Source organism: Myotis nattereri, assembly GCF_964212035.1.
Source record: "Myotis nattereri genome assembly, chromosome: 5".
In the NCBI taxonomy this organism is placed as follows: Eukaryota; Metazoa; Chordata; class Mammalia; order Chiroptera; family Vespertilionidae; genus Myotis; species Myotis nattereri.
In genome coordinates this window covers 82,087,488-82,113,785 of record NC_138080.1, presented here as the reverse complement: position 1 = coordinate 82,113,785, position 26,298 = coordinate 82,087,488, and the positions used below count along the sequence as shown (strand labels likewise).

General features: G+C 47.6%; 3 protein-coding genes across 4 annotated transcripts; 1 reads left to right on the top strand and 2 right to left on the bottom strand.

Moving 5' to 3' along the window:
• Positions 1-1,600: 1,600 nt before the first annotated feature.
• On the bottom strand, positions 1,601-14,923 carry IK (IK cytokine). The gene is made up of 20 exons (XM_081091835.1): positions 14,716-14,923; positions 14,089-14,155; positions 11,313-11,405; positions 10,596-10,655; positions 9,125-9,292; positions 8,854-8,968; positions 7,886-7,956; positions 7,735-7,781; positions 6,722-6,885; positions 5,582-5,690; positions 5,217-5,256; positions 4,820-5,039; positions 4,557-4,575; positions 3,987-4,065; positions 3,637-3,717; positions 3,266-3,323; positions 2,377-2,465; positions 2,065-2,173; positions 1,865-1,899; positions 1,601-1,777 (listed from the first exon to the last, which is right to left on the bottom strand). Exons 1-20 carry the CDS (start codon positions 14,729-14,731, stop codon positions 1,750-1,752), a joined length of 1,668 nt encoding a protein of 555 aa, XP_080947961.1. The 5' UTR covers positions 14,732-14,923; the 3' UTR covers positions 1,601-1,749.
• A 59-nt stretch (positions 14,924-14,982) lies between these two features.
• On the top strand, positions 14,983-19,085 carry NDUFA2 (NADH:ubiquinone oxidoreductase subunit A2). The gene is made up of 3 exons (XM_081091839.1): positions 14,983-15,114; positions 15,232-15,338; positions 18,889-19,085. Exons 1-3 carry the CDS (start codon positions 15,008-15,010, stop codon positions 18,978-18,980), a joined length of 306 nt encoding a protein of 101 aa, XP_080947965.1. The 5' UTR covers positions 14,983-15,007; the 3' UTR covers positions 18,981-19,085.
• Positions 19,086-19,158: 73 nt separating this feature from the next.
• Positions 19,159-25,143, bottom strand: TMCO6 (transmembrane and coiled-coil domains 6). Of its 2 annotated transcripts, XM_081091836.1 has the most exons (12): positions 25,043-25,143; positions 24,809-24,921; positions 22,496-22,611; positions 22,221-22,404; positions 21,866-21,970; positions 21,625-21,710; positions 21,280-21,396; positions 20,928-21,039; positions 20,632-20,818; positions 20,396-20,490; positions 19,837-20,004; positions 19,159-19,588 (listed from the first exon to the last, which is right to left on the bottom strand). In XM_081091836.1, the coding sequence occupies exons 1-12, from the start codon at positions 25,125-25,127 to the stop codon at positions 19,475-19,477; spliced, it is 1,482 nt and encodes a 493-aa protein (XP_080947962.1). In that variant the 5' UTR covers positions 25,128-25,143; the 3' UTR covers positions 19,159-19,474. The 2 variants fall into 2 exon arrangements, with proteins under 2 accessions (XP_080947962.1, XP_080947963.1); XM_081091837.1 differs by lacking the exons at positions 22,221-22,404; positions 22,496-22,611; positions 24,809-24,921; positions 25,043-25,143 and having other exon boundaries at positions 21,280-21,416.
• Positions 25,144-26,298: the final 1,155 nt, after the last annotated feature.

Here is a 26,298-nt window from a genome sequence, read left to right as displayed (position 1 = left end):
CAGACGCTCGGTGGACCGGGCCAGCTGTGCTCAGAGCAGGCAGTTGCTGAAGAGGAAAATGGGCACAGCAGTTGTTTGGGACATCCCAGTTAGCAAAGGTTCCACAGAGAGGAGCACCCTGTGCTTTAGGGGAGGAAGTTGTTAAAAAACATTTGCCTGGAAAAATAAAAAGTTACATGGCCAGGGTGTGACTACCCATTATGGTGGGTGGATGAGAAGGAACTCCTGTGGCTGAAGAGAACCTCCTCACATCACTGTGGTATGAAGCCTTCTGAGACATCTGATATGATTTCCCAACCTCCTTAAGGAGAGGCGAAAGGAGTGAGGTTAGGGACCTCAGAGCGACTATATGCCCTGTGTGACTGGAAGTTTCTGTGTGTGTGTTGGAAGTCCTTGTCACTGTGTTGTCAACCAGTCACTTCCATAAAGATTGGTAGAACTTGCAGAAAATGATTTTACACTGACAGTCAACCCCCAGGTCTTTTTAAAAATATATCTTTATTAATTTCAGAGAGGAAGAGGGAGAGAAACATCAATGAGGGAGAATCATTGATCAACTGCCTCCTGCACACCCCCTACTGGGGACCGAGCCCGCAACCCGGGTATGTGCCCTTGACCAGAATTCAACCTGGGACCCTTGTCCACAGGCCAACACTCTATCCACTGAGCCAAACCGGCTAAGTCTAGGACCAACCCCCAGGTCTTATCTTAGTGATACTCTAGGTATCTTATTTTGAGCCAGGTCTCTGTCTTTTTTCCTAATTAGGACCACTGCCTACAACCATGAAAGCTGGGTGGCACTGTCTGAAATTAGTCATTCTAGGTGCTATTGCAGACAAGGCTCAATTTCAATTTCTTAAGTGCCCCTGCCCTATCAAAAATAAAGTAACTAAAGGCAATGGCTAAGATGGCCCTCTATCTTTCCTTGGACCTGGTGAGTCCACAAATTTTAGGCTTAGAATAAGCAGTGGCAGGTAGGGATCCAGTCCGAAAGTGGTGACCTTTATTTATAAGTACCAGATGAAAGTGTTGGCAATGAGTAGAGAGAAGGAAAAAAGTGGGGATGGAGTTGATTTGGAGACCAGGGAGCCCATCTGGCCTTAGTAAACTTCTCAAGGTGTTGACAGGCACACCAAAATGGCCTAGCACAGGGATTCCCCAAGGTATCCCTTCAGCCAGGGCAGCAGTGATGTGTGCCTGAAATTAAAGCTCCCAGGAGGACATAATTGCATAAAAGATTTTTGTTCCCACAAGTGATTCTCATCAGTTGCCTTCACCTAGCACTCAGCTGTGCAAACTTTGGGATTAGACTGGCAGCCCACTGGGCTCATCCTAATTCCCAGGGAACCTCTGCCCTAAGAGTCGGGCCCCAAATGGGCCTGAATGGGTCTGACATTTGAGACCAACCATCTATCTCTTGTCCATTCTCCTCTGGGCACCTAGCTAGTAAACATCCTTACTGTTGAGATATCTAGAACCATACATAGCTCAGGAAAGGACTGAGCTGATTTTCTGCATGTGTTTCTACAACCAGTAAAATTTATATCCCTCTTGGTGCCTCAGGGGCCCTGGAGTGGAGGGTGCACAATATAGAAAAGACTGCAGGTTAACCAATTTTAATGGAACCAAGTGATTATACAATAATATATACATCAGAAACAAACACACACCTTGAAACTTTTTTGGGAATTGTAGAAAGCAAGCAGTGGGAAGCATGTCCTTGTAGACTCTTGGAGTTGGAACTGGAGATTAGTATTTTGGTCTTTTCACTTCAACCCTGCAGTAATAGAATAAATGAGTCAGCCTAAGATCAAATAAAGTAAGCAATTCCCCAGTCCCATAGAGAATGAATAAGGCTGCTCACCCATCAGCTTCCATCTTCTTCCTCTTCTCAATGATCTGCAAGAAGTTACAGTCGATAGTTACACTGCCACTTTAAGTCCAACTGAGGCTCAAGGCTGATCTCTCTACTTCCATGGCTCTCCAGCCCCTGGCCTATTCCTGGATTGGACCAGTGTCTACTCCCAGCTGAAGCCCTCCCACCAGAGAGGCAGTCCCACTTACTGCACTAATCTTTTTCCACTGGCGATCAAGCTCTGCTTTGTCATTGGTTTCTTTGAAGCGCCTGGTTTTCCGCCCCTCAGACATTTTGATGCCATACTGGAATGCAGCCCTGAGGGGAAAAAAAGGGCAGTTGAGGGAAGACTACAGAGACATTAGTTTGCATAGCAGTAGCAAGGTATTCCCAGAGGGCCTGTGAGCAGAAAAGCTATTTGAAAATGTCTCAACCAGACGACATCCTCCAACCTGGTGTGAGCTAGCCCACCCATCGCCATCCCTCTCCTCACATCCTGGCTGTATTTAGTACCAACTCACTTGGGCAAAGCTTCCTTGTTGTTCATATACTCGCTGTATTCTTCCTGGGTATCGAAGTCCCAGCGGCCTAAGGGGCCCTTCTTGTTACCCTGTTGCAAGACAAAATGGCAAACGGAGAAGGAAGAGATGTCAGTGGAAATGGAATTTTAGTCCCTGATTAAGCCAGGTTCTTCCATAGTCTCTGATTTCATCATTTATAAATTCTACCCTAATAAATAATAAATGCTTGCTATGTACTTATTATGTGCCAGGCATTTTTCTGAATACTAAATACCTATCTTATTTAATTCTCTCAAAAACTCTATTAAGAGAAAATTTATTTTTATTTTCCTGATGATGAAATTGAGGCATACTCAGTAAAATAAATTGACATAGCCACAAAACTAATAAATGGAAGAGTCAGGGTTAAGCAAGGTTCCAAGATGGAATTAAACAATGGTCTTAACCATTGTAGTGCAGGGAGAATAAGGAAAAAGTAGATGAAATTTCTTTTCCATTAATGGTGTTTGCTGGGTTTTAAGAGTTGGAAGAAAATTCCAATACTGGCTGGTTAGAATAAAATCAGTTATTTTCAAAAGACTGCAATTTCTTTAGCTCTTTTTTCTTGTGCATTAAAAACCTGCTTGCTGCCTAGAATAGAAATCAAAGCCTGGCACTTTGTAGGAAATAAAAAGAACTATATTTTTGGCTCTATCTCATTTTATTTTTGTAGAAACACTTTGAAATAGTTAAGCTGTCCATCACCCCACAATGCTGCTGCTCCTATTACTGCAGCTGAGAAGTGAGGACCAGTTAATGAAACACAGATCTTTTGGGAATGGGGAAAGGGACATGTACTAAAGAGAAACTAAAGAGTGAAGGCCCCTCACCCATGCTTCAAACTCCATACCTGGTCCATTTTGCTGTAATCAACCTCCTCGTCACTGTCTACAGCCATGTCATCCATCCTAAAGAGAAACAACAGTTGAACAGATGGTGCTGACGCAGATTCCAATGCTTCATCTGAACACCTACTCAAGTAAGAGACTATATGCCAGGAATGACCACCCCCTAGACCTCCCACTCAGAGCCAAAGAGAACAGTTCATCCAAGTAGGAAGATAGATAAACATAGATAAACTTGGAAGTAGGCCCTTAAATTAAAAGTTTATGAGTCAATCATGGAAATCCTGGATCCCAGCAAATCAAATTTCTACCTCACCCAACCCCTCCACCCCAACTTCTTCTCTAATCATCCCGGCCTCCCTTCTTTGTTACGTACGTGGCTGGGTAGCACTCAGCATAACTGTTGGACATGCCAAAGAAATCTCCCAGCTGCTTCTTGTCCTCGGGCTTCTTCAGCATATGCTATGTTAAAGAAAATAATTCTGCCTGAAAAGCTTCAACCAGGAAGGGCCAAGGACTAAAAGCCTCAACATGAAAACTCTAAGGAGATAACTGTGAACTTGAATGGGTTCTCTGAGAAAGGGGAAAGTCACAATGAGTTCATCCTGGTCAAGATTCAACACAAAAGGGAAGGAGTCGGGTGGTGAGAGAGCAGGGAAGCAGGTAGAGTTGGAATGAAAAGAGAACAATTCTCTGAAACCCAAAACATATTGAAATAAAAGATATGATTCAGTGCCTTCCCAGCCAGCAGAACCAGCAAACTTTTCATTGATTGATTTGATCAACTCCTTGGCAGATCCAGGTCCTGGGGGAAAAGAGAATTCTATTAAGACACTGAAACAAGGAATTTCAGCCTCTTCCCTACAACACGCTTCCAACCTATAGCTTTCATAAAAACATTTTTTAAGCAATAGAATCTTTTTGCTATCAAAATGTTAATCAAATCCCAACTAATAATGTACTACTCTGGTTGAGTTGAGATAGTGTGCTCAGAATATTGCCCATTCAACCAGCCTCACATCATATCAAGACTCCACAGCTGAAGAATTTATATCTAATAGAGCAGATATGCCCTGTCACTGCCCAGGAAGATGGAGGGAACTCCAGACTTATCTTCTGTCTACTCCATATAGCAAGACAGGAATCTTAGGAGAACCCAGAACCAGGAAGTCCCCCAATCCCACCCTTGCCAGCTATGAGCTCTAGGTCCCCAGCTATGAGCTCTAGGTCCAACTCTTAGCCCAGGGGAAAGCAGGACTGCTGGAGCTAATGTAAGATGCCTTGGACACAACTTACCTTTGTCAACGTCCATGGGCTGGAAAGAAAATAGAAACTGAGGTCAGTATCACCATGAGGGATTCCCACTCCTCCTCTACCCCCAAGTCTGAATCAATTCCCTGCCCTCTGCTGTCCCCATTTCCAGGATGGTTCCTATCCTGGATGAGTTGACCCCCAGTTGCTTCCATGAAGCCATGAGGTGCCTATGTAACAGAGAGGCCCTGTACCGGGCAGGCAGAGACAGGCAGCACTGTCACCTGGTACTAGGGGCCACATCTCACCTCATCATCCACTTTTGGCTTCTCAAAGTAGCTGTGCCTCTTCTTCTCTTCCTCTCTCTCTCGGTCCCGTTCCCGCTCCCGATCTCGTTCTCGCTCCCGCTCTCTGTCCCGGTCTCGGTCTCTATCCCGATCACGCTCCCGTTCCCGGTATCTTTCCCTCTCCTTGTCCCGAGGTGTCTTGGTTGTGGAGGGCACATAATCCCCAATGTCTTCGAATATGCTAGGAAAACGGAGATTAGCTGTCAAAATCACACACAATTAATTCCACTTCCCCTGGCCTTTTCTCTAGATTCTCACAACAAGGCCTCCCCAAAATGCTGAAGACAAGAAGCACATAGCCCCCTCCCTCCCTCCCTCCCTCCCTCCCTCAGACCAGATGATGGGCTAGGACACATACTTCATGTCAGCCTCAGGGGGTTTCTTCTCTTCCAGTTTCCCTAAAATGCGAAGAATGAGAAAGGCTCATTAATTCCCACTCAGCCTCACATGCTCTCCAATTCTCAATGCCCTTTTAACCACCTGTTTAGAAGGCAGGACAACGAACACTACCCATACTTTCCCTTCTCTTGCCTCAGAGTTATCCACTGCCTCCTGAGTGGGTCAAACAGACAGAAACTGGATGTATAGATGCTCCATTGCTCTCATGTTCCTGTTCCCCAGGAGCCTCCCAATGTTCTGGAGACAGAGGCTCCAGGAGACCTTGGTTCCATCCTCAAATGCCCCTCCAGGGGTAAGGTTTCTCTTCCTAACCCGTCAGGTTACCTTTATCCTTCTTCTTGAGCTTCTTGTTGCGAGTACCCTGCCTCAAGTAGGAAAGAATCTGGGTGAGCTTGCTGATGACAATGTCATTTGTAGTAAGCGTGGTTTGAGCCTGAAAACCCCAAGAAACAAGAAAGTTATTCCACTGAGCAGGAATCTCTTCACTTTTTCATTCACTCACTGAACAAATTAAAGGATGAGTTAGAATTAGGTAGGTAAAGACTAGGAAAGGAGGTGCTATGAGAGGACATTCCAAAGAGATGAAACAACATGCACAAAGGCCTGGGTCAAAAGTGACTCCAGCACATTCAAGAAATCCAGGATGACTGGAAAGCAAACAACAGGGAAGCAAGGTGAAAAAGGCTGGAAAGACCAAAAGATGCAAAGGCTCATAGGCCACAATAAAAATTTTGCTCTTTATTCTAACAGTGAGACGTCAATGGAAGCTTCGAAGCTGTGGTGAGACAAAAATTCCTGTTTTGATGATTCCTGTGGCCGTGTGAAAATGGGGAGGGAGAGATTGAGGTGGTGGAAGGTGACGGCTACAAAGTACAGGGTTTCTTCTGGGGGTGATAAAAATGTTTTAAAATTGGGATAATAGTAGCACAGTATTATGAATATACTAAAAGCCACTGAACTGTACACTTTAAAAAGGCAAATTGTATGGCATGTGAATTTCATCTCAGTAATAATTAAAAATAAATAAAATATTAGAAGGAAACCAGAGTGAAAGTGAAACCAACTAGGAGCCTTTTTAAAAAATTCTCACCCAAGGTTAAGTTTATTAATTTTAGAGAAAGAAGAGGGGAGGGGGGACACACATTGATCAGCTGCCTCCAACACACACCCTGACCAGGAACTGAACCCACAACCTTTTGGTGTGTGAGACAACGCTCCAAACAACTCAGCACCGGGCAAGGGCAAGAGCCACGTTTAACAGCTCCAGCAAGAGATGATGGCTTAGACTAGAATGTTATTGGTGAAGATGGAGAAAAGTGAATAGATTCAATTGAAATTTAGGAGATGAAAAGTGAACAGGACTTGGTGATGGGTTAAATGTGGTCCATGAGGCTGAGGCAGAATGAAAGCTAATTTCCAGGTTTGAAACTCATGTGCAAGGCTTTCAGGATTTGGGTTACTCACCTCCATGGTGGGGCAGTCAGCTTTGCTGCGGATAAGAGTGGTAGGGATGTCTGTGTCAGCATACTCATCATCCAGGTCTACCACATAGGCCATGCGACCCGGCAGGAACAGCTCATTCCGCTCATACGCCTTGCTTTTGAAGAGCATGCGGTATACATTGCGGCCTACGGAAAGAGAAAGAGCAGCAAATAGCCAATGAGAACCTTCCATAAGAGCAGCTGCCATTTACTGAGTGCTCACTCTGTGCCTGTCATCATGCCAAGTGCTATGCGTGCTATGCTTTGCTTCATTCAATTTTCACAACAGCCCCGTGAGACGGACATTATCATCACCTTTAACTGATGAGAATACCAAGGCTGAGAGTTAAGTGATTTGCCTAAAGTCATATAGCTACCAAGTGGCAAAGCAAAGAATGAGATCCAGGCAGTCTAACTCCAAGCCTGAGCTCCTATCCACTTTTCCCCATTGCCTTCTCAAGGGCGCTATGTGCCTATCATTGTATTAGGCCGTGTGAGGCATAAGAATGAGGTTTAAAGTGATACTGATGATGAATGAAAAACCAGCTCTTAGTAGGCACGTTGCCTATATTACTTCTCTTCATCCCAATAATCCCACGAGATGAACATTAACCCATTTTGCCATGGACAGACACTGAGAAATGAACACAGATGCCAAAAATCACATGCCTAGTGTGGTATCATCATCAGGATTCAAACCCAGTTCTCTCAGATTGCAAATTCTGAATTTGTAATCACCAATAATGCTACCTCCCTTAAAGTATAAGCCCTCATCTGAAAGAGCTTCCAACCTAAATAAGGAGGCATTAATAACATATGAAATACCTAAGTCCACGTCTGAATTCTATTAGAGTATTTTAATGGAAGTAGCTGGATTAGGGGCAAAAAAAGAGGAAAGTAAGCTGAGGGCAAGGGGAAGCATATCCTCTCAAAGCACTAAATGCCCTACAATTCATCTAGAATGCAGAGCCACTAGTGTAGAAATTCTGTACTCACCCAAACGTGTTTTAAATTCAATTTTATTTTCAGGATCTTCATCTTTCCTGAAAAGAGAAGAAAAAAAATTTTATTTTTTTTTTGGCCAAATGTGTTGGTACTTTATGTCCCACCTATCTAAACCCTCAAGTTCTCCCTGATGTTTACATACTTGGTTTCCTTCTGGGGCTTTTCCATTAGTTCTTCCTCCTCTTTCTCTTTGCTGGCAATCTCAGCTCGTACCTAAAAGAAAAGCAAGTAGAGTTTAGACATGTAATAATTTTACACATATTTACACTATACCACACTGTCCCAGGAACCAAGAACTCAATACTAAACAAGACAATATAATCCTTGCCCTAATGCAGCTTATAGCATGAGAAACAGACAAGTTTTTTTAAAAAAATATTTTTAATAATTTCAGAGAGGAAGGGAGAGGGAGAGAGATAGAAACATCAATGATGGGAAAGAATCATTAATCGGCTGCCTCCTGCATGCTCCCTACGGGGATTGCGCCCACAATCCAGGCATGTGCCCTTGACCGAAATCGAAACCTGACCCTTCAGTCTACAGGCCAATGCTCTATCCACCAAGCCAAACCGGCTAGGGCGAGACAGACAAATTTAACAATTAAACAACAAAGTGTGATAACTGCAATAAGTGAAACAGAAGAGGTATGCAAGGGTGCAGGAAGTGGGAGGTAAAGAGTGGAGGAACTTAACCATACCTGGTGACCAAGGAAGGTTTCCCCAAGAAAAGAAAATTGAAACTGAGACTTGAAGAATAAATAGCAGTTAGTCCTACAAAGGGGCCATCTTCTAGCGCAGTGGTTCTCAACCTGTGGGTCGCGACCCCTTTGGCAGTCGAACGACCCTTTCACAGGAGTTGCCTAAGACCATCCTGCATATCAGATATTTACATTACGATTCATAACAGTAGCAACATTACAGTTATGAAGTAGCAACGAAAATAATTTTATGGTTGGGTCACAACATGAGGAATTGTATTTAAAGGGCCAGAAGGTTGAGAACCACTGTTCTAGAGTCTGAACTAACAGTAGTCTCCCTTCTCACCTTGGAAGGCCCATACAAGAGCATTCACCATTCTAGTATCACTCTCTACTCACTCCCCAAGACTCACCTTTTGAAGCAGAGCAAAATCCAAGCCTTTCACCAAATGGGTGTGTTCCATGTCACCACCCAAGAATTTGGACTCCTGGATCAACTGTCTTCTCTTTTCTGCAGCTGATTTGTCCCTATATAATGAAAGAGGCCACATTAGAACTGTCCTTTCTGGGTGGCAAATGCCTTTTGAAATGTCTTGATGTGGGCTCAAGAGCAGGGAAAGCGTGAGGAAGAATACATGCCTCTGGGGTGCCGAGGAAACCCTGCCCTGGCCCCATGGTACTCACGCCTCAGCAGTGGGGCCCACAGCCCTGTAGTTAGCTGTGGTGCTGATCAGCTCCGTTTCCTCATAGTCTTTATTCACGCCGTCTCGCCGTTCCTTGGCTCGGTCCCGGTACTTCTCTGCTAGTTCTCTCTCTCTCTCAATTTCTTGTTGACGAAGCTTGGCATAATAACTATGACCAGAGAAAGGCAAATGTGTAAAGCTTACCAGCTGCTATCCCAACATCAATAGTACTATCCCTGTTTCCCTATACCAGTGATGGCGAACCTATGACACGTGTGTCACCTCTGAACTCATTTTTTTGGTTGATTTTTCTTTGTTAAATGGCATTTAAATTTATAAAATAAATATCAAAAATATAAATCCTTGTTTTACTATGGTTGCAAATATCAAAAAATTTCTATATGTGACACGGCACCAGAGTTAAGTTAGGGTTTTTCAAAATGCTGACGCGCCAAGCTCAAAAGGTTCGCCATCACTGCCCTATACCTTTATCCAACACTCTATAGTGAAAGCTCATTTATGGTGATAGAACTGCTGGTCACCTCCTGATAGTCCTCAAAATCACAACTACAGCACCTTCCAGCTCATATATAACACTGTTCCATCTACCACCTCAGGACACTCGATCTGTCACTTTAGAATTCTTTAATGCCACCCAACTCTGTATCACTGAATCTCTATAGGGCAACCATGAAGTCGTCCCAATTATTATCTCCTTCCAAATTTCAACAGAAAATAAATCAGTCCTTGCTGGTCCTCTCCCAGAAGAGAGGAAAGCAAAGTATAGGTCCAGAAAGTTTAGTATCATGTAAATAATGATGATGATGATGGCAGCCAAGATTTACTGGGTGGTTACTATATGCCAGGCACTGGTACTAAGTGTTTACATGTATTACCACAGTTGATCCTCATGACAACCTGATAAAAGTTTTTTATCACTAGCTCTATTCTACCCATAATATTGAGGATTAGAAAGGTTAAACAAAATGCTAAGGTTATTCTGCTAGAAACTGGGAAAGAGGAGATTAAAACACCACAGGCTGACTCCAAAACCCTAAACTACCACTCCACATATCACTCCTCTCCACCATGAAAGCAGTCTTATGAAAAGGAAAACCTCAGTCTCTAGTCTTTTAAGAGAGAGTGAGAGGGAGGGAGCAAGGGGGAGAAAGAGAAACATCCATGTGACACTGTCCAAATTAAAACCCAACACGGCCCTGGCCAGTGTCGCTCAATGGATATAGTGTCAGCCCTTGCACTGAACGACTGTGGGTTCGATTCCCAGTCAAGGGCATATACCTGGGTTGCAAGTTCAATCCCTGGCCCCCGATGGAGCGCACGTGGGAGGCAACCAATCGATGTCTCTCTCTGTCTCCCTTCCACACTCACTAAAAATCAATGGGAAAAAATATCCTCATGAAGATTTACCAAAAACAAACAAAAAAACCCACACTCCTCCATCCTTCCTTCACCTTTTCTTTTTTCTCCGTCGTGCAGCTGGGTCTTCATCCTCATTGTACTCCCTTGGCATCCTAGAAGAGAAAGAAACTCACTGATAGCAAAATATTACCACAGCCCCAGGAACCCTAAGTGGCCGTGAGGGATGAAGAAAGGTCTAGAACAGCCATCACCAACTTTTCGGACCTCAGAGACCACCAGTGGTCTGTGGACCACCGGTTGGCAACCGCTGCTCCAAAGGTTTCCTTAAACCAGCAGTCGCCAACCTTTTGGACCTCATGGACCACCAGTGGTCCGTGCAACACCTGGTTGGTGACCGCTGGTCTAGAACACTGGCCAAAGCAAGAGTTTCAATCAGGCAGAGATTCATGTCAATATTTGTAAGTGAGTGGTTCTCACTTTAGAGATTGCAACCACTTAAAGGACTATTAAAATTATGTATCCCAAAATATTTGCCTCCAAATCTGAGTCCATGGGCTAGAATGGGCCCAGAAATCTGCCTATTTAAGCACCAGCAGCAACTCTAGTACAAGTGGTTCATGGAACATATTCTAGAAGAAGGGGATCCCAGAGCATGCCAGGCTCCATGGAGCTTCAATCTCCAGAAAGAAAGAATCAGAACCACAGGCTTTGTTCAAAAAGAACTAGCCTTCCAGTTCCTAAGACATCTAGATCAGTAGATTTTCTGTAGGAAGGAGATGGGAGACAGGTTGGATCACCCCAGAACTTACTCATGGTGACGTGACTTTGAGGGTGGTGCAGAGGTAGGTGCAGCCCTTGGGGTCATGAGAAGTTTCCTGAAGTCTTCATTAGTGAGTTTTGATCTAGAAGGCAAAGATTTTAAACATTAGTACCCAATAAGATTTGGAAAAGAAATATGCAAAAAAATGGCTAATTTTACTGGAAATAAGAAAATACAACTTAAAACAAAAACATGCCATCTGATGAGGTAGCTCAGTTGATTAGAGCATCATCCCGATATGCCAAGGATGCAGGTTCCATGCCGGGTCATGCAAGAATCAACCAATGAATGCATAAATAAGTAGAACAAATCAATGTTGTTCTGTCTCTCAAATCGTTAAACAATAAAAAAGAAAAAACATGCCACACCCTGTCCAGTTTTGCTTAAAGCATCAATTCAAGCACCAAAGGGTCTCAGGTTCAATTCCCAATCAAGGGCATGTACCTGGGTTGCAGGTTCAATCCCCAGCCCCATTGGGGCATGTTCAGGAGGCAACCAATCTATGTGTCTTTCTCACATGGATTTTTTTTTTCTCTCTCTCCTTCTTTTCCACTCTCTCTAAAAAAGTAAATGGCAAGCCCAGCCGGCATTGCTCAGTGGTTGAGTGTCAAGCTATGAGACCCATGAACCGGGAGGTCACGGTCCAATTTCCAGTCAGGGTACATGCCGGGGTTATGGGCTAGATCCCTAGTATGGGGCCTGCAGGAGGCAGCCGATCAATGATTCTCTCTCACTATTGATGTTTCTATCTCTCTCCCTCTCCCTTCCTCTCTGAAATCAATAAAAATATATTTTTTTAAAAATCAACGAAAAAAATCCTCAGGAGAGAATTAACCAAACAAACAAACATGCCACTTCTAAAGCATCAGAGTGCTAATTTTTTAAAAAACTATTATCTTATTTCCTCAAAGAGTTGATTTCTAATCTTAGACTTAATCTCTTCTTTTTTTTTAAATATATTTTTATTGATTTCTGAGAGGAAGGGAGAGAAGGGAGAGAGACAGAAACATCAATGATGAGGGACTCACTAATTGGCTGCCTCTTGCACACCCCCTACTGGGGATCAAGCCCACAACTCAGGCATGTGCCCTTGACTGTAATCGAACCTGGGACTCTTAAATTCCCAGGCTGACACTCTATCCACTGAGCCAAAACAGCTAGGGCCAGAGTGCTATTTTTTATTTATTTATTTTTCAGTGTTAATTTTTCAAAACATTTGATAAATTAACTATGAGAGAGAATTTGAAAAGTGGATAGTTTCATACACTGCTGATAAAATGTAACTAGAATCTATTTGGAGGGCAATCTGACAGTATATATTAAAACTAGAGGCCCAGTGCATGAAATTCGTGCAGGGGTGTGTGTGTGTGTGTCCCTCAGCCCGGCCTGTGCCCTCTTACAATCCAGGACCCCTTGGGTAGAGTCCCTAGGCCTGGCCGGTGATCAGGGCCTATTGGGGCTTTCCTTTCCCCACCACACCCCCCAACCCCCCCTGTTTTCCCCCCCACCCCCCTAACCCCCCCTGCTGCTAGTAGCTGGCCCCACCCCCACCACTGCCACTGCGTGCCATCTGTGCGGCAGTGCCCCCCCTCCCCTGCCACTGATCTCCTCCCTCTGCAGGAGACAGGCACGGGGTACGATTGCTTGGCTGGCCTGGGTCTCCCTCTGTGGGGCAATCGCTGGCTGGCCCTGCACACCCACCACAGCATCGCTGGCTGGTGGCCCTGCCCACCCAGCTGGGGCTCCACAATTGATCACTGTGCAGAGGGAGGCCCTGCCCACACACCGCAGCGCTGCAGGACAGGTAGCCTGGGCCTCCCTCTTTGGGGCAACTGGATCACGGGGCTCTGCGATTGCCCCCCGCTTTCCTCCCAATTGCCCCGCCGGCTGGTGGCCTGGGTCTCCCTCTGCAGGGTGATCAATCATGGAGCCACCCCCATCAATCGCCCCACAGAGGGTGACCTGGGTCTCCCTCTGCGGGGTGGTCATGGGGCGATGGTGGGGCCCCCCAACCAATTCTATCGCACCCGCCTTGGCTGGCCTGGCACCAGTGCATGTCATAGTGTGGTTGTCTGGAAGGACAGATGGTTGTTCTGCTGTTCAGTCATTAGGTCGATTTGCATATTACGCTTTTATTATTATAGATTTAAGTGTGTACATCCTATGACCAGACAATTCCATTCATCTATCTATGGCCAATTACTAGCATCTATCTATAATAAAAGTATAATATGCTAATTAGACCAGACAGCTGAACGACCTTCTGGACATCCTTCTGGACAAAGCCACGGTGGTGGGGGCCGAGGCTGTTAGGGGCGATCAGGCAGGCAAGTGGTTAGGGGCCAGGTATCCCAGATTGCGAGAGGGTGCAGGCCTGGCTGAGGGACCCCCCCCACCCCGCATGAATTTTGTGCACCGGGCCTCTAGTATATATATAAAAGCCTAAGCGACCGTCCAACAGCTATGACGCGCAATGACTGCCAGGGGGCAGACACTCAATACACAGGCAGGGAAACAGGGAACAGACTGATGAATCTCAGAGGGAAGGGGAGAGGGGGAGGGCGGGAAGTGATTAACCAAAGATCTTATATGCATACTAGAAGCCTGGCCTGCAGGGATCCTATTAAAGGGGCAAGTGGTACAATTTTTTGACCATCTTTGCTGAAAAAGACACTCAGGATTCTTTGACCATCACCACCACCACCTTCACCTCCACCCTGCTCATTGTCCACCTTTTTCCCATGGTCCTAGGTCAAAACACTCACTGGTGGAAGGAGTGAGGATCATCCACATCGTGGCCATCTGGGGCCAAAGGGTTGGAGAACGGCTCACCTAAGAAAAAGAATTAGCATAAATTCAATCAATCTCTTTTGTGTCAGGTCCTGTGCAAAAGTCGGGGATTTAATAGTGAACAATACAGATTTGCTTTCCTGTCAAATTGCTCACAGTCTAGTGAGGAAGAAAAGGCAAAAACGACAGTAACAATCCAATGCAGTAAGTAATGAGGTGGAAAAAATACAAAGGGTTGTAGGGGCCCAGAGGAGGGGGCCCCTAAACCAGCGCGGGAGGATCAGCAAAGACTTCCTCGGGATAACATCTAAGATACCACGTAAGAGACAAATTGGCTCAACCCAAATTAAGTGATACCGGGTTGGGGAGAGGGGAGAGAAGTTCACGGATCAGTTCTATCTGCCGTCTCCTGGGGCAAAGACGAGACTTAGAGACAGTCTGGGGCTGCCCAGCCTCACTCGGGGCCCAAGGGCTTCCCCGGCTCCAGGCGTCACTCCGGCCCTTCTCCACCCACCCGAACACACACCCGGTTTAAAGCCAAAAGAACGCGCCAAGTGTCCCGAGTTCCTCAGAGAAGAAAGGGCAGAAAACCCGAAACTTACTATCCCGCTCCGGCATATCGACGGCGGTCTCAACGCCACGAAGCACTCAGTCTCCAACAACAACAGAGCAGCGAGAGCCTTCTCCCCACAATGCACCTCCGCAAACGACCCACAGTGCCTTGCGCTCCACACTCTCGCCAGGAAACTGGAGGACACCCGGGCGCCCTACAGTAGCTACACGTGGCCCCGCCCCCTTACGTCCGCTCAGCTACCGCGGGACTGGAGGTCCGCGATTGGTCGGTCTGGAGAACTTGGCCGGAAGACCTGGGCAGGGGCTTGGGTACCAGCGGAGATGGCGATGGCGGCGGCGGCGGCGAGTCGGGGCGTCGGGGCCAAGCTGGGTCTGCGGGAGATTCGCATCCACTTATGCCAGCGCTCGCCTGGCAGCCAGGGCGTCAGGTGAGGCGTAGTGGGCGGGCGGGCTCCGGGGCTTCGGGGTCACGACCTCGACCCCCCGGGCGTTTGGGGGAGGCCCGCGCCCACACCATACGCGCGGCGCTTTCTCGGGCCCCGCAGGGACTTCATCGAGAAACGCTACGTGGAGCTGAAGAAGGCGAACCCCGACCTGCCCATCCTCATTCGCGAGTGCTCCGAGGTGCAGCCCAAGCTCTGGGCCCGCTACGGTGAGTGCAGGACGCTGGGGGCCTGGGGCCCCGGTGGGGAAACGGGTTCGAGAAGGGAAACCGCCGCCCACGGTCAGACAAGAACTTGTAGAGAGGCCGGAACTGAGGCTTTGGCCTTGCTTTTGACCTTGTTGGCAATAAGGAGATTTACGTCTGTACGATTGTATTATAACCTGTGGGTCGCGACCCCTTTGGGGGTCGAACGACCCTTTCACAGAGGTCGCCTAAGACCATCGGAAAACACATATATAATTACATATTGTTTGTTTGTTTGTTTGTTTTTAAGTATATTTTATTGATTTTTTTACAGAGAGGAAGGGAGAGAGATAGAGAGAAACATCGATGAGAGAGGAACATCGATCAGCGCCTCCTGCACACCTCCTACTGGGGATGTGCCTGCAACCCAGGTACATGCCCTTGACCGGAATCGAACCTGGGACCTTTCAGTCCGCAGGCCGACGCTCTATCCACTGAGCCAAACCGGTTTCGGCTACATATTGTTTTTGTGATTAATCACTATGCTTTATTTATGTTCAATTTGTAACAATGAAAATACATCCTGCATATCAGATATTTACATTACAATCCATAACAGTAGCAAAATTACAGTTATGAAGTAGCAACGAAGATAATTTTATGGTTGGGGGTCACCACAACATGAGGAACTGTATTAAAGGGTCGCAGCATTAGGAAAGTTGAGAACCACTGGATTATAGGATGCTCTGTGTCCTGGGTAACAGCCGTCAATTTTTTAATCCAGAGGAGGTTTCGGACGGGGGAAGAAGAGGTGCTGATCAGTTCCCGTCAATGTAGGTCCTTCCAGATTATGTGTGGGCAGTGCCAGTCCAGGTGGAGAGTTAGGATCTCAATAATGAAAACCTAAAGTAATGATTCTGTGTTGAAACAATGCTAGGCTCTGTGCTGGGTGCTTTCCTGCCCAAATCTCACTTCATCTTCGTTATATGAGAGGGTTATGTAGCTGGACATAACAGGGTTGCACCTTTACATATATGTTCCTAGATGCACTTCTGCCAGACATCCATGGCTGGCTCCTTATTCAGGTTGTTATTTTCAGTTTGGAGTTGATAAAGCATCTCTTCAAAAAGGCATTCCCAGACCAGTTATGTGACATTGCCCCTACCTCCTTTTTATCATTTTACTGTTACTGGCCGGAGGAGGAGACCCTCAGTTCTTGTCTTGAGGGAAAGATTTCAATCAAGGGACAAAATGTGGTCCTGGTTGGTGTTATGATTAGAGCATCGGCCTGCACACTGAAAGGTCGAAGGTTTGATACCCAGTCATGAACATGTACCTGTTGCAGCTTCATGCCCACCCCAGTGTGTGTATGTGAGGGGCGGGGGGATGAGTTCCGCTGGCAACTAACGGTTGTGTCTCTCACATTGATGTTTTTCTCTCTCCCCCTCCCTCCCTCCCACTCTCTACAAACCAATGGCACAAATATCCTCGGCTGAGAATTAACAAAAAAGAGACAAAATGTAGAAAAGCGAGCAAGAATTTACTGACTTCAGCAAAAACATGCAAAGGACAGTGAAACAAGGACCATTGCTCCCCTGGTTGCAAGTCTTATGAGTCCCTTAGAGGTTAGGGGACACGTGTCAGTGGGGGAAGGAGAGGGTGAAGGGAATGGCACAGGTGTGCTCCCTGGAGGGAGAGCACCCTGGGACCTTCCTTTTCAGGCATTTTGTTTTGTTTTTTGATGAATCCTCACCCAAGGATATTTTTTTCCATTGATCTTTGGAGAGAGTGGAAGGGAGGGAGAAGGGAGAAAAACATTGATGTGAGAGAGACACATCGACTGGTTGCCTCCCCCACACACCTGACCAGGGTGGGGGATCGGACCTGCAACCAAGGTATGTGCCCTTGACCAGGAATCAAACCCATGACCCTTTAGTCAGTGGAACTCCGCTCTAACCACTTAGCAACTGGCCAGGGCCCTTTTCCGGCATTTTATTTTATAATATATATGTATTTTTTATTGATTTCAGAGAGGAAGGAAGAGGGAGAAACGTCAGTGATGAGAGAGAATCATTGATCGGCTGCCTCTTGCACACCCCATATTGGGGATTGAGCCTACAGCCCTGGCATGTGCCCTGACTGGGAATTGAACCGTGACCCCCTAGTTCATAGATTGAGGCTCAACCATTGAGCCATATCAGCTGGGCTTTTCAGGCATTTCAAAGGCTGGGTGTTTAGGGCAGGTCTTATGCGGGATCAATAGAATGTTCATTAGCTTTATGATCTACCAAAATGAGATTTATTCTCTTGTCTGTGTGGTTGGCAAATGGCACTTGATTAGATTTGTTATCTGTCTCCCTATACTATTAAGCATCCTTGGTTTAGGGAAAATAGGATTTACTCGGTGGCTGCAAACTACTGTTTAACTATCTTTCCCTATTCCTTAAGTCCTGGAGTGTTCCTGGCTTCTTACTAATCTGTAACAATTACCTATTTCAATTTGCTACAATCTGAAAATTACTTTCATGTTGCTTAACACTTAGTAGGCATGCAATCAATATTTATACATACTGAATAGTGGTATTTTAATTATTTTTTTTAAATATAATTTTTTTATTAATTTGAGAGAGAGGAAGGGAGAGGCAGAGAAGGATAGAAACATCGGTGATGAGAGAGAATCAGTGACTGGCTGTCTCCTGCATACCCCCATGGGGGATCGAGCCCGAAACCAGGGCATGTGTCCTGACAGAGAATGGAACTGTAACCTCCTGGTTCATGGGTCCATGCTCATCCACTGAGCCACACCAGCTGGACTAATCATGGAGGTTTTTTTGTCTTGTTTTTTTTGTTTGTTTGTTTTTTACAGAGAGGAAGGGAGAGGGATAGAAAGCCAGAAACATCGATCAGCTGCCTCCTGCACACTCCCCATTGGGGATGCGCCCGCAACCCAGGTACATGCCCTTGACCGGAATCGAACCCGGGACCCTTGAGTCCGAAGGCTGATGCTCCATCCATTGAGCCAAACCGGTCAGGGCTAATCATGGTTTTTAACACCTTGTCCTAGGAATGTCTGGAGAAAGAGGGAAGTCACACCTAAGGCAGATTGATTCTAACAGTAGGCATGTGTAGTAATGCCAAGCACTAAAAACTGAAGGAGGAAAAAGGTTCTCCTTCCAAAAACCAGTAGACTAGAAGAGAGGGACTCAAATAGCTATAGTGCATTAGACTAGATGGTCTATGGGAACCACAGAATGGGTATCCTGCCAAGATTAGGTCCATAAAATGCCCTGCTCATGTAGTAATAAATGCCTGCTGTGCCCCTTAACATTTCCTTAAAGCACCTTCCTTACCATTGTGGCCACCCACAATCAGCCAAAATTCTAGTTTGACCTAGGATTCCTAGATGTGCTTGAGGCCCAAGGGGGAAATTCTAGGCATACCAAATCCACCTTGGTCATCTCTTTAGTACCCTTCCTATCATAACAACACCTTAAGTTAATGACAAAGAGCTGTTGTTATACTCTGCTAGCCCCCACGGTGCAGAGTGGATACTTAGTCACCGCTCTCTCTCCAGCATTTGGCCAAGAGAAGAATGTCTCCTTGAACAACTTCAGTGCTGACCAGGTAACCAGAGCCCTGGAGAATGTGCTAAGTGGCAAAGCCTGAAGCCTTCGCTGAGGACTACGAGCAACAGCCCCACAGCCTGGGCTCTGCTGGACTGAGCACAATACGGAAAACTGTGTTCTGTTGTTTATAAAGCTTGTGCTGTCAGATGCTGTCTCAGGATGTTCTTTACCTCACTCCACCCTCTACCCCTTATTATGCAACCACTGAGGCAAAGCAGTTTAATATAAAAATAAAACTTTATTCCACCCCATCAAAAGCTACCAGCTGCTAAAGCAAAACAAAACCAAAGAAAAAAGAGAGATTCCAGGGCCCCAGAGTAAGTAGCCCACACCCACTTCCCTCTGATCCTGGCTGGACAGTGCTGAGTGAAAGGGGGGGCTGGAGTCTAAAGGTCTTGGTTTAGACTTAGATGTGGAATCAGAGAACATGAGGCCTCATTATGGTCACTAACCCTCCCACCCCCATAAGGGGCTCCATGGGGCACAGAAGCTGAGGGGTGGGGGAGTGGAGTAAAGTGACACTGAGAAGCCAGGTCATCTGTGAAGAGCTGTCTGCTGGAGAGCATGCACTCGGTCCTGGAGCTGTGCTTCCTCCTCATGCCTTTTAAGGGCCTGCAGCCCTGATTGCTGCAGGAAGGCCTGGGCAGCCTAAAGGCAGGGAAGAAAAGGATTCGACACCTGGGTCTCTGTGCCCTGACACTCAATTTCCAGAGCCTTATGGGTTAGCCCACCTCTTCTTGGGAAAGGGTACATTCCCAGCAAGAGGCTGTAGGCTCTGATCTGGACACAGGCTAGCCAGGTCCAGAGAAGTGGCTATAGTTAGAACTGGAAGGAAAGGGGCCATGTTGAGGCTAGAAGCTTCAGAACAAGGATTGAGAACAGGACGAGAAACCAACCTCTGGCCGGTAGAGGAACAGCAGTTGCAGCAGCTCCAAACTCTGGCCTACTACTTCAGTGTCAGAGAAGGCCAACGTGTCCAGCAAGGAGGGGAGCAGGGGCCCTGGCCACAGATGCTGGCAATAAGCAGGACCCTTCTCTGCAACGTTGCACAGAACTGTGAGTACCTGTAGACAGATATGCATATACACAGTCCCCACAAAGGATGAAGGCCAATGACAGCAAAAAATAGAGTGCTGACCACATGCCCAAGACTGCTGACCACATGCCCAAGACTGCCAAGCAATTTCATAAGCAAGTTCTGTAATCACAACTGCCCTCATGTATTTTTATTCCTAATTATAAATCAGGAAACTGAAGTTTAAGATGGTTAGTTGATTTTCCCATGAATAGTATCTAGTAAACCAGTTTAGGGACTCACACCCAGATGGGTCTAGCCCTGCGGCCATCCATACTATACCACCTGCCAGCTCTCAGGCAAGGGCACTTCTGAGCTCCTACTGTTTACACTTCAGCCACTAGATTAGACCTTGGGCTCAGATGACTCCCAATACCTACCAATACGCTCACCACATTGGATACTGGCAACAACTGCAAGAGAGGCTTGATCAGATCCAGGGAGAGCAAGGAGGTACAGATGCTAGGGCTGTTTGCTGAAAGGAAAAATGTCAGGGTGAAGTCCCCCTAACTGCAGCCTGAAAATGCCCCCTCTCAATCCTACCCACCTCAGTCCAAGCCACAAGGAAGTTTTCCCAGTATCTAAAGGTCCAGCCTAGGCAGATTGTGGCTCTTACCAGTGAGGTTATTAAGAAGCCAAAGGCCCTCAGGAAGCAGGCTGGGGTGTTTCTGGAGGAGGAACTGCAGAAGGATAAATACGGATACCACGACACGCTCATCTCTGAGCTGCACCTGCCCTCCCCCAGCTTCCACCGCGTCCTCTGTTAGCAAGTTGCTTAGACACCGAAGCACAGGGCACACCAGCTGCAAAGACAAGTTGGGGGTCAGGTGTAAGGAGGGGACTCCCTGCACACTGGAAGAGGAACAGTTGGAAGAAAGGTTGCGCAGATCTTGACCTGTCCTCTTCACCTACCAACTCCAGTCCTGCATCTTCAGAACTCAGGACAGTCCCAGCCAAGTACATCAGTAGCAGCCCCAGAGTGGAGACAGCCCCATGGGTGATGAGCAGGGCATTATTGACCTGGCTGGGCAATAAGAAGCAAGTAGTTACTACGCCATTCCCACCTGTAAGTTTGCGAACAGCTAGGTCTGTGGGTTTCCTGGATTCCAAGAAGAGAAGACCATGAAAGAAAGACCTTCCATGGAATTATTGAGAGGGGGTCATTTTCACCACAATAATTCCAGAAACCAAAGTTCAAACACCTGAGTGTCATGAAGGGAACCCGTGAAAGGTCTGTGGCACTTTCCCAACTGGCCTGTGTTACCTGCAGATGATGTAGTGAAGGCACCAGGCAAACTCCACAGCGACCCCAGAGTTCAGCTTTGGTCCAGGTTGCAATAGTCGCAGCATATGCTCCAGAATAGGGGAGGCCAGGACGGAACTGCAGGCAGAAGCAGAGCTCTGAGTAGAAACCACAGAAGGCAAGATGCCTGTCACTCTTCCCGAACCCTAATAGCAGGTGGGAAAGTGTCCAAACCCAAAGCCCTTCCCAGCCAGCCACATGGGGTTAAATGTATAACAGCGTTGGAACCAGACTTGATCAGGCCTTGGGGGCTACACTACCAAATGGGTCACTCCTGACTGCACTTCTGGAGACAGTTCTGCTTACGGGATGATCTTCTTCGGCGCTTCCTTAGCCTGCAGGAGCTGGGACAAGGCATATCCAAGGGCTTCCAGCACAGCCAGATGGGGGGACTAGGAGGAGACAGGGTAGGGATCTGGCTCTGGAAGCTAGGCCGGAAGATTCCCAACCCTTAGCATATGGCAGTGGCTGGAACTGCCTAAAGCAGCGGGGGCATGTGCAGGGAAGTAAGGGGAGGCTGTTCAGGAGAGTCAGCGTGGACACTCACCTGGATGCAGGAAGCCAAGGCTGGAACAATGCCCTGTGGCAGGAGCTGCCTTCTCCCAGCTTCACTCTCCACAATCAGGTTACCCAGTGTATACAGACAGAGCTCCTGAGAGCAGAACAAAAGCACTGGGCTTGGCCCATGTTAAGCTGGGGGGGGAGGGGGGGAGGGTAGGGAAGATGGAAGAGCCCTGTTCTCCAGGCTCTGGGCACAGGAGGACAGAAGATGATTGGTGTGGACATGGCTGTGGGCATCAGGGGAGACAGGTTTTCTTCTCCCCACCTGCCAGCTCAAACTGGACCCAAAGACACAATTTTTAAACTCAAGCCAAAAACAAGGTAGAAGTGACAGGGCTTACTATAAGGTCTGAGCTGTGACCGGCGAGGTAGGTGAGAAGGTAGGACGTGGCTGGCAGGCAGGCCTCAGCCACCTCAGACTGCTCGGAATGAGAGAGCTCGTGAAGGCACCGAGCCGCCTCAAGCTGCAACAGGGCCTGGTTGCTGGTCAGGAGCCCGACCAGGGTCCGCATGCTGCCCTCCAGCCTACATGAGTGAGTACCAGAGCACAGCTCAGCCTGTGGCCCCTCCCCTCCACACTCCTATCCATCCCTTAGAACCCCAGCCACCCGCTGACCTGATGAAGGTCTGCTGTGTCTCTGGGTGCCCCAAGCCTCGGCGAAGGCTGGCCAGAGCTGCTTCTCTCTCCTTTTCCTCTGTCCCCCGCTGGGCCAACCTCAGGAACTGCTGGATCTAGAGCCCGGGGCAGGGAGAGATGGCAACACACAGTTGCCAGAAAGCAAATCAAGACCTGCTCTGCCTATTTCACCTGTGAGCCTTCCAATATTGCACCATCCCTAGAACTTGTCGTTCACACTAATATGGCTAATAAGTGCCAACAGTGCAGTAGAGTGGAAAGAAGAGGGAATCAGCCTGGCCACTTAATCTATAAAGGACCAAACATCAGTTTCTCACCTGAAAAATATATGAGTAACTTCTATTTTCTTCAAGGATAATATTTAAGCCTCTCAGCCTGGCATAACCTATGCCTCATCATTCTCCCCATACAGCCTGTACCCTAACACCTAGCATAACATGACTTTTTAGTGCTGCCAAGATTTTGCACAATCAACCCAGCCAGTGTGGCTTAGTGACTGAGCGTTGACCTATGAACCAGGAGGTCACGGTTGGATTCCTGGTCAGGGCACATGCCTGAGTTGCGGGCTCCATCCCCAATTGTGTGAGTGCAGAAGGCAGCCAATCAATGATTCTCTCTCATCATTGATTTTTTTTCTGTCTCTCCCTCTCCCTTCTTCTCTAAAATCAATAAAAATATATTTGCTAGTAAAAAGAAAAGATTTTGCACAATCTATTTCTTCTACCTGGCATACATACCCTCCCTGGGTCTTCCATTTGCTTCAGATTTCTGCTCCTGTCACTGCCTTTGGGGAATTAGCCTTTTCTGGCTTCCTGTGGCAGACTTAAGGGTTTCTATTGTGCCTCATGTCTCTTTCATGGACTATGAACACTTCAAAAAAAGGGACTCTCTTTTCCTCTTGTGTACCTCAGGACCCAGCACAGTTCTTGGCATAAAGTACACAATGAATAAATGGTATAACCCAGGTGTAAGTGCTTTGTGAACTATATTTATAAACATAGATAATACAGCCCTGCCAGCGTGACTCAGTGGTTGAGAGTTGACCTATGAACTAGGAAGTCACGTTCAATTCCCGGTAGGGGCATATGCCTAGATTGTGAGCCCATTGATGATGCTCTCTCGTTGATGTTTTCACCGCTCTCTCTCTCTCCCTCTCCCTTCCTCTCTGGAACCAATAAAAATATATTTAAAATCAAACAAACAAAATGATTATACAAACAGGGGAGGCCCAATGCTTGTTGAATGAATAAATGAACTAAAACCAATTCTTTCATTCACTTAATAAATACTGAGCATCTCCTATATGCCAAATAGTGTGCAGGCATCTGAGTTTTCAATGATGACAAAGATAAGAGTCTAGGTTCCTGGGGACTTAAAAATTAGTTGGAGAAATGATAAACAAATTAGGGTGATTAATATTCTGTAAACAGGTTGTTAAGACAAAATACCAAAAGGGACCCACTTGAGATGTAGCAAAGGCAAAGGCCTTGAGACAGGAAAGAGCCTGGTATATTGTTCCAAGAACTGAAAAGGGGACTCTGGCTGAGATGAGTACGTTGATAAGGTTGGGTTGGTAGAGGTTAGACCAGGCTGAACTTTATAGGTCACAGAAAGGAGTTTGGTCTCTATATACCCCCCTCTCCACCGGTCTCTATTTTTAAAAGAGGCATCTGACTGATGTATGCAGAATGAACTTGAGGGCGGCATAGATGCAGATGACGGGTTAGGAGGCTGCAGTAAGTATCCACTGGAGGGTGGTGGAGAGCTGCGATGGGGAGGCATGTAAAACCTTCAGAGTGCTTGCCCCCGGTTTGGCTCAGTGGATAGAGCCTCTGGCCAAGGACTGAAGGGTTCCCGGTTCCATTCCGACCAAGGGAACGTACTTGGCCTTGGACGATCCCTGGCCCTGGACAGGATGCATACGCGAGGCAACCAAGGATGTGTCTCTCTAGCGATGTGACACATCGATGTTTCTCTCTGTCTTTCCCCCTCCCTTCCACTCTCTCTCTCTCAAAAAAAAAAAAAAAAAAAGCAATGGAAAAATATCCTCGGGTGAGGATTTTTTAAAAACCACAAAACTTCAGAGCGCTTTACGAGGTAAAAAACGGCTAGGCCTTGAAGGACTGATGTGGGGAGGGGCCGGGATGGGGTGGAGGCTGACACCGCAGTTTCTGGCTTGGCGCACTGGAGGTTTGAAGGGACCGCATTCAGGTTTGGGGACGACCTCGAGTCCTCGAGGAGGGAATCTGGCGCCAGCCCGTATGGACCTCACCGCGCACCCTGACCCCTCACCTCGGCTTCCCCGAGGACCGCGGCCACACATCGCCCTTCGGCTTCCTCTGGGGTGTCGTCTCTCAGCAGCCTCTTGCTGACCAGCTGCTGCTCCCTCCGCGCCCGCCGCAGTGCTGGGGACAAAGGAGTCGGCTGGGGGCAACGGAGGGGCACCCAGGACCCAGAACCCCATCTCCCACCCAGGGGCCTCCCACCGCCATACCTCACCCTCCCGTGTTCCCTCCCCGCCCGCACCTGCCTCCCGCTCCCGCCGGCGGCGCCGCAGCTCCTCCACCCCGCATCCCACCGGCCTGAGAAGGCCTTGCCGTGGGCTCAACATGGTGGAGCTGGAGGAAACTCCCACTGGACGCACGGCTGGGAACGCAGTCCCGGCCATAGAAGATGGCAGGGACCGCGCAGCCCCGGCGCCAGGCGGAAGGAGAGGGGAAGCGGAAGGGGCTCCGCGCGAGGGAAAGGCGGGGCGGAGGGAGAGCGGTCAGGGGCGGGGGCGGGGGCGGGGGCGGGGGCGGGGCGGGGGCGGGGTCAGGGGAGGTGGGATCGGGACGGGGCGGGGCGGAGGGGGGAGCGGGGCGGGGCGAAGGGATGGGCGGGGTCAGGGGAGGTGGGGAGCGGGGCGGGGGGCGGGGTGGGGCGGGGCGGAGGGGGAGCGGGACGGGTCGAAGGCAGAGGGTGGGATCTGGGCTGAGAGTCAAGGGAAAGCGCCACAGCCTTGTTTTCTCCCCAATTCTAGGAAAGAAAGTACGGTAAGTTCTGTACCCATGAAAGAAAGAAAGGCCCTACCAGCGGTTCTCAATCTGTGTGTCGCGACCCCTTTGGCGGTCGAACGACCCTTTCACAGGGGTCGCCTAAGACCATCCTGCATATCAGATATTTACATTACGATTCATAATAGTAACAACATTACAGTTATGAAGTAGCAACGAAAATAATTTTATGGTTGGGTCACAACATGAGGAACTGTATTTATAGGGCCAGAAGGTTGAGAACCACTGCTAGCTGGTTTGACTCGACTCAGTGGACAGAGCATCGTCCGCGGACTTAAGAGTCCCAGGTTCAATTCCCACCAAGGGCACATGTGCAGTTTGCCGGCGATCCCAGTAGGGGGCGTGCAGGAGCCCAATCAATTTGATTCTCTCTCATCATTGAGGTTTCTATCTCTCCCTCTCCCTTCCTCTCTGAAATCAATAAAAATATACTTTAAAAAATAACATAAGAATGATAAATTTGTTTTTAAAAAAAATAGAGAGAGTAACTCAATCCCGACCTCTGCCGCCCCAGGCCAGTAGCATCACCTTCCACTCAGCAAACTTCCCCATTCCTAACACACCCAGGAACATTCAAAACTAGCCCGAGCTCTAGGAAGATATGGGATACCATTTCACCAATAATTCATCGTGCTATTGGTGAGATATTATCTGTACCTCATTCACCCTACCCCAACCAGCACCCTTCACGTAGGTGTTGCCATGTTGAATGTTCGCGATAACAAT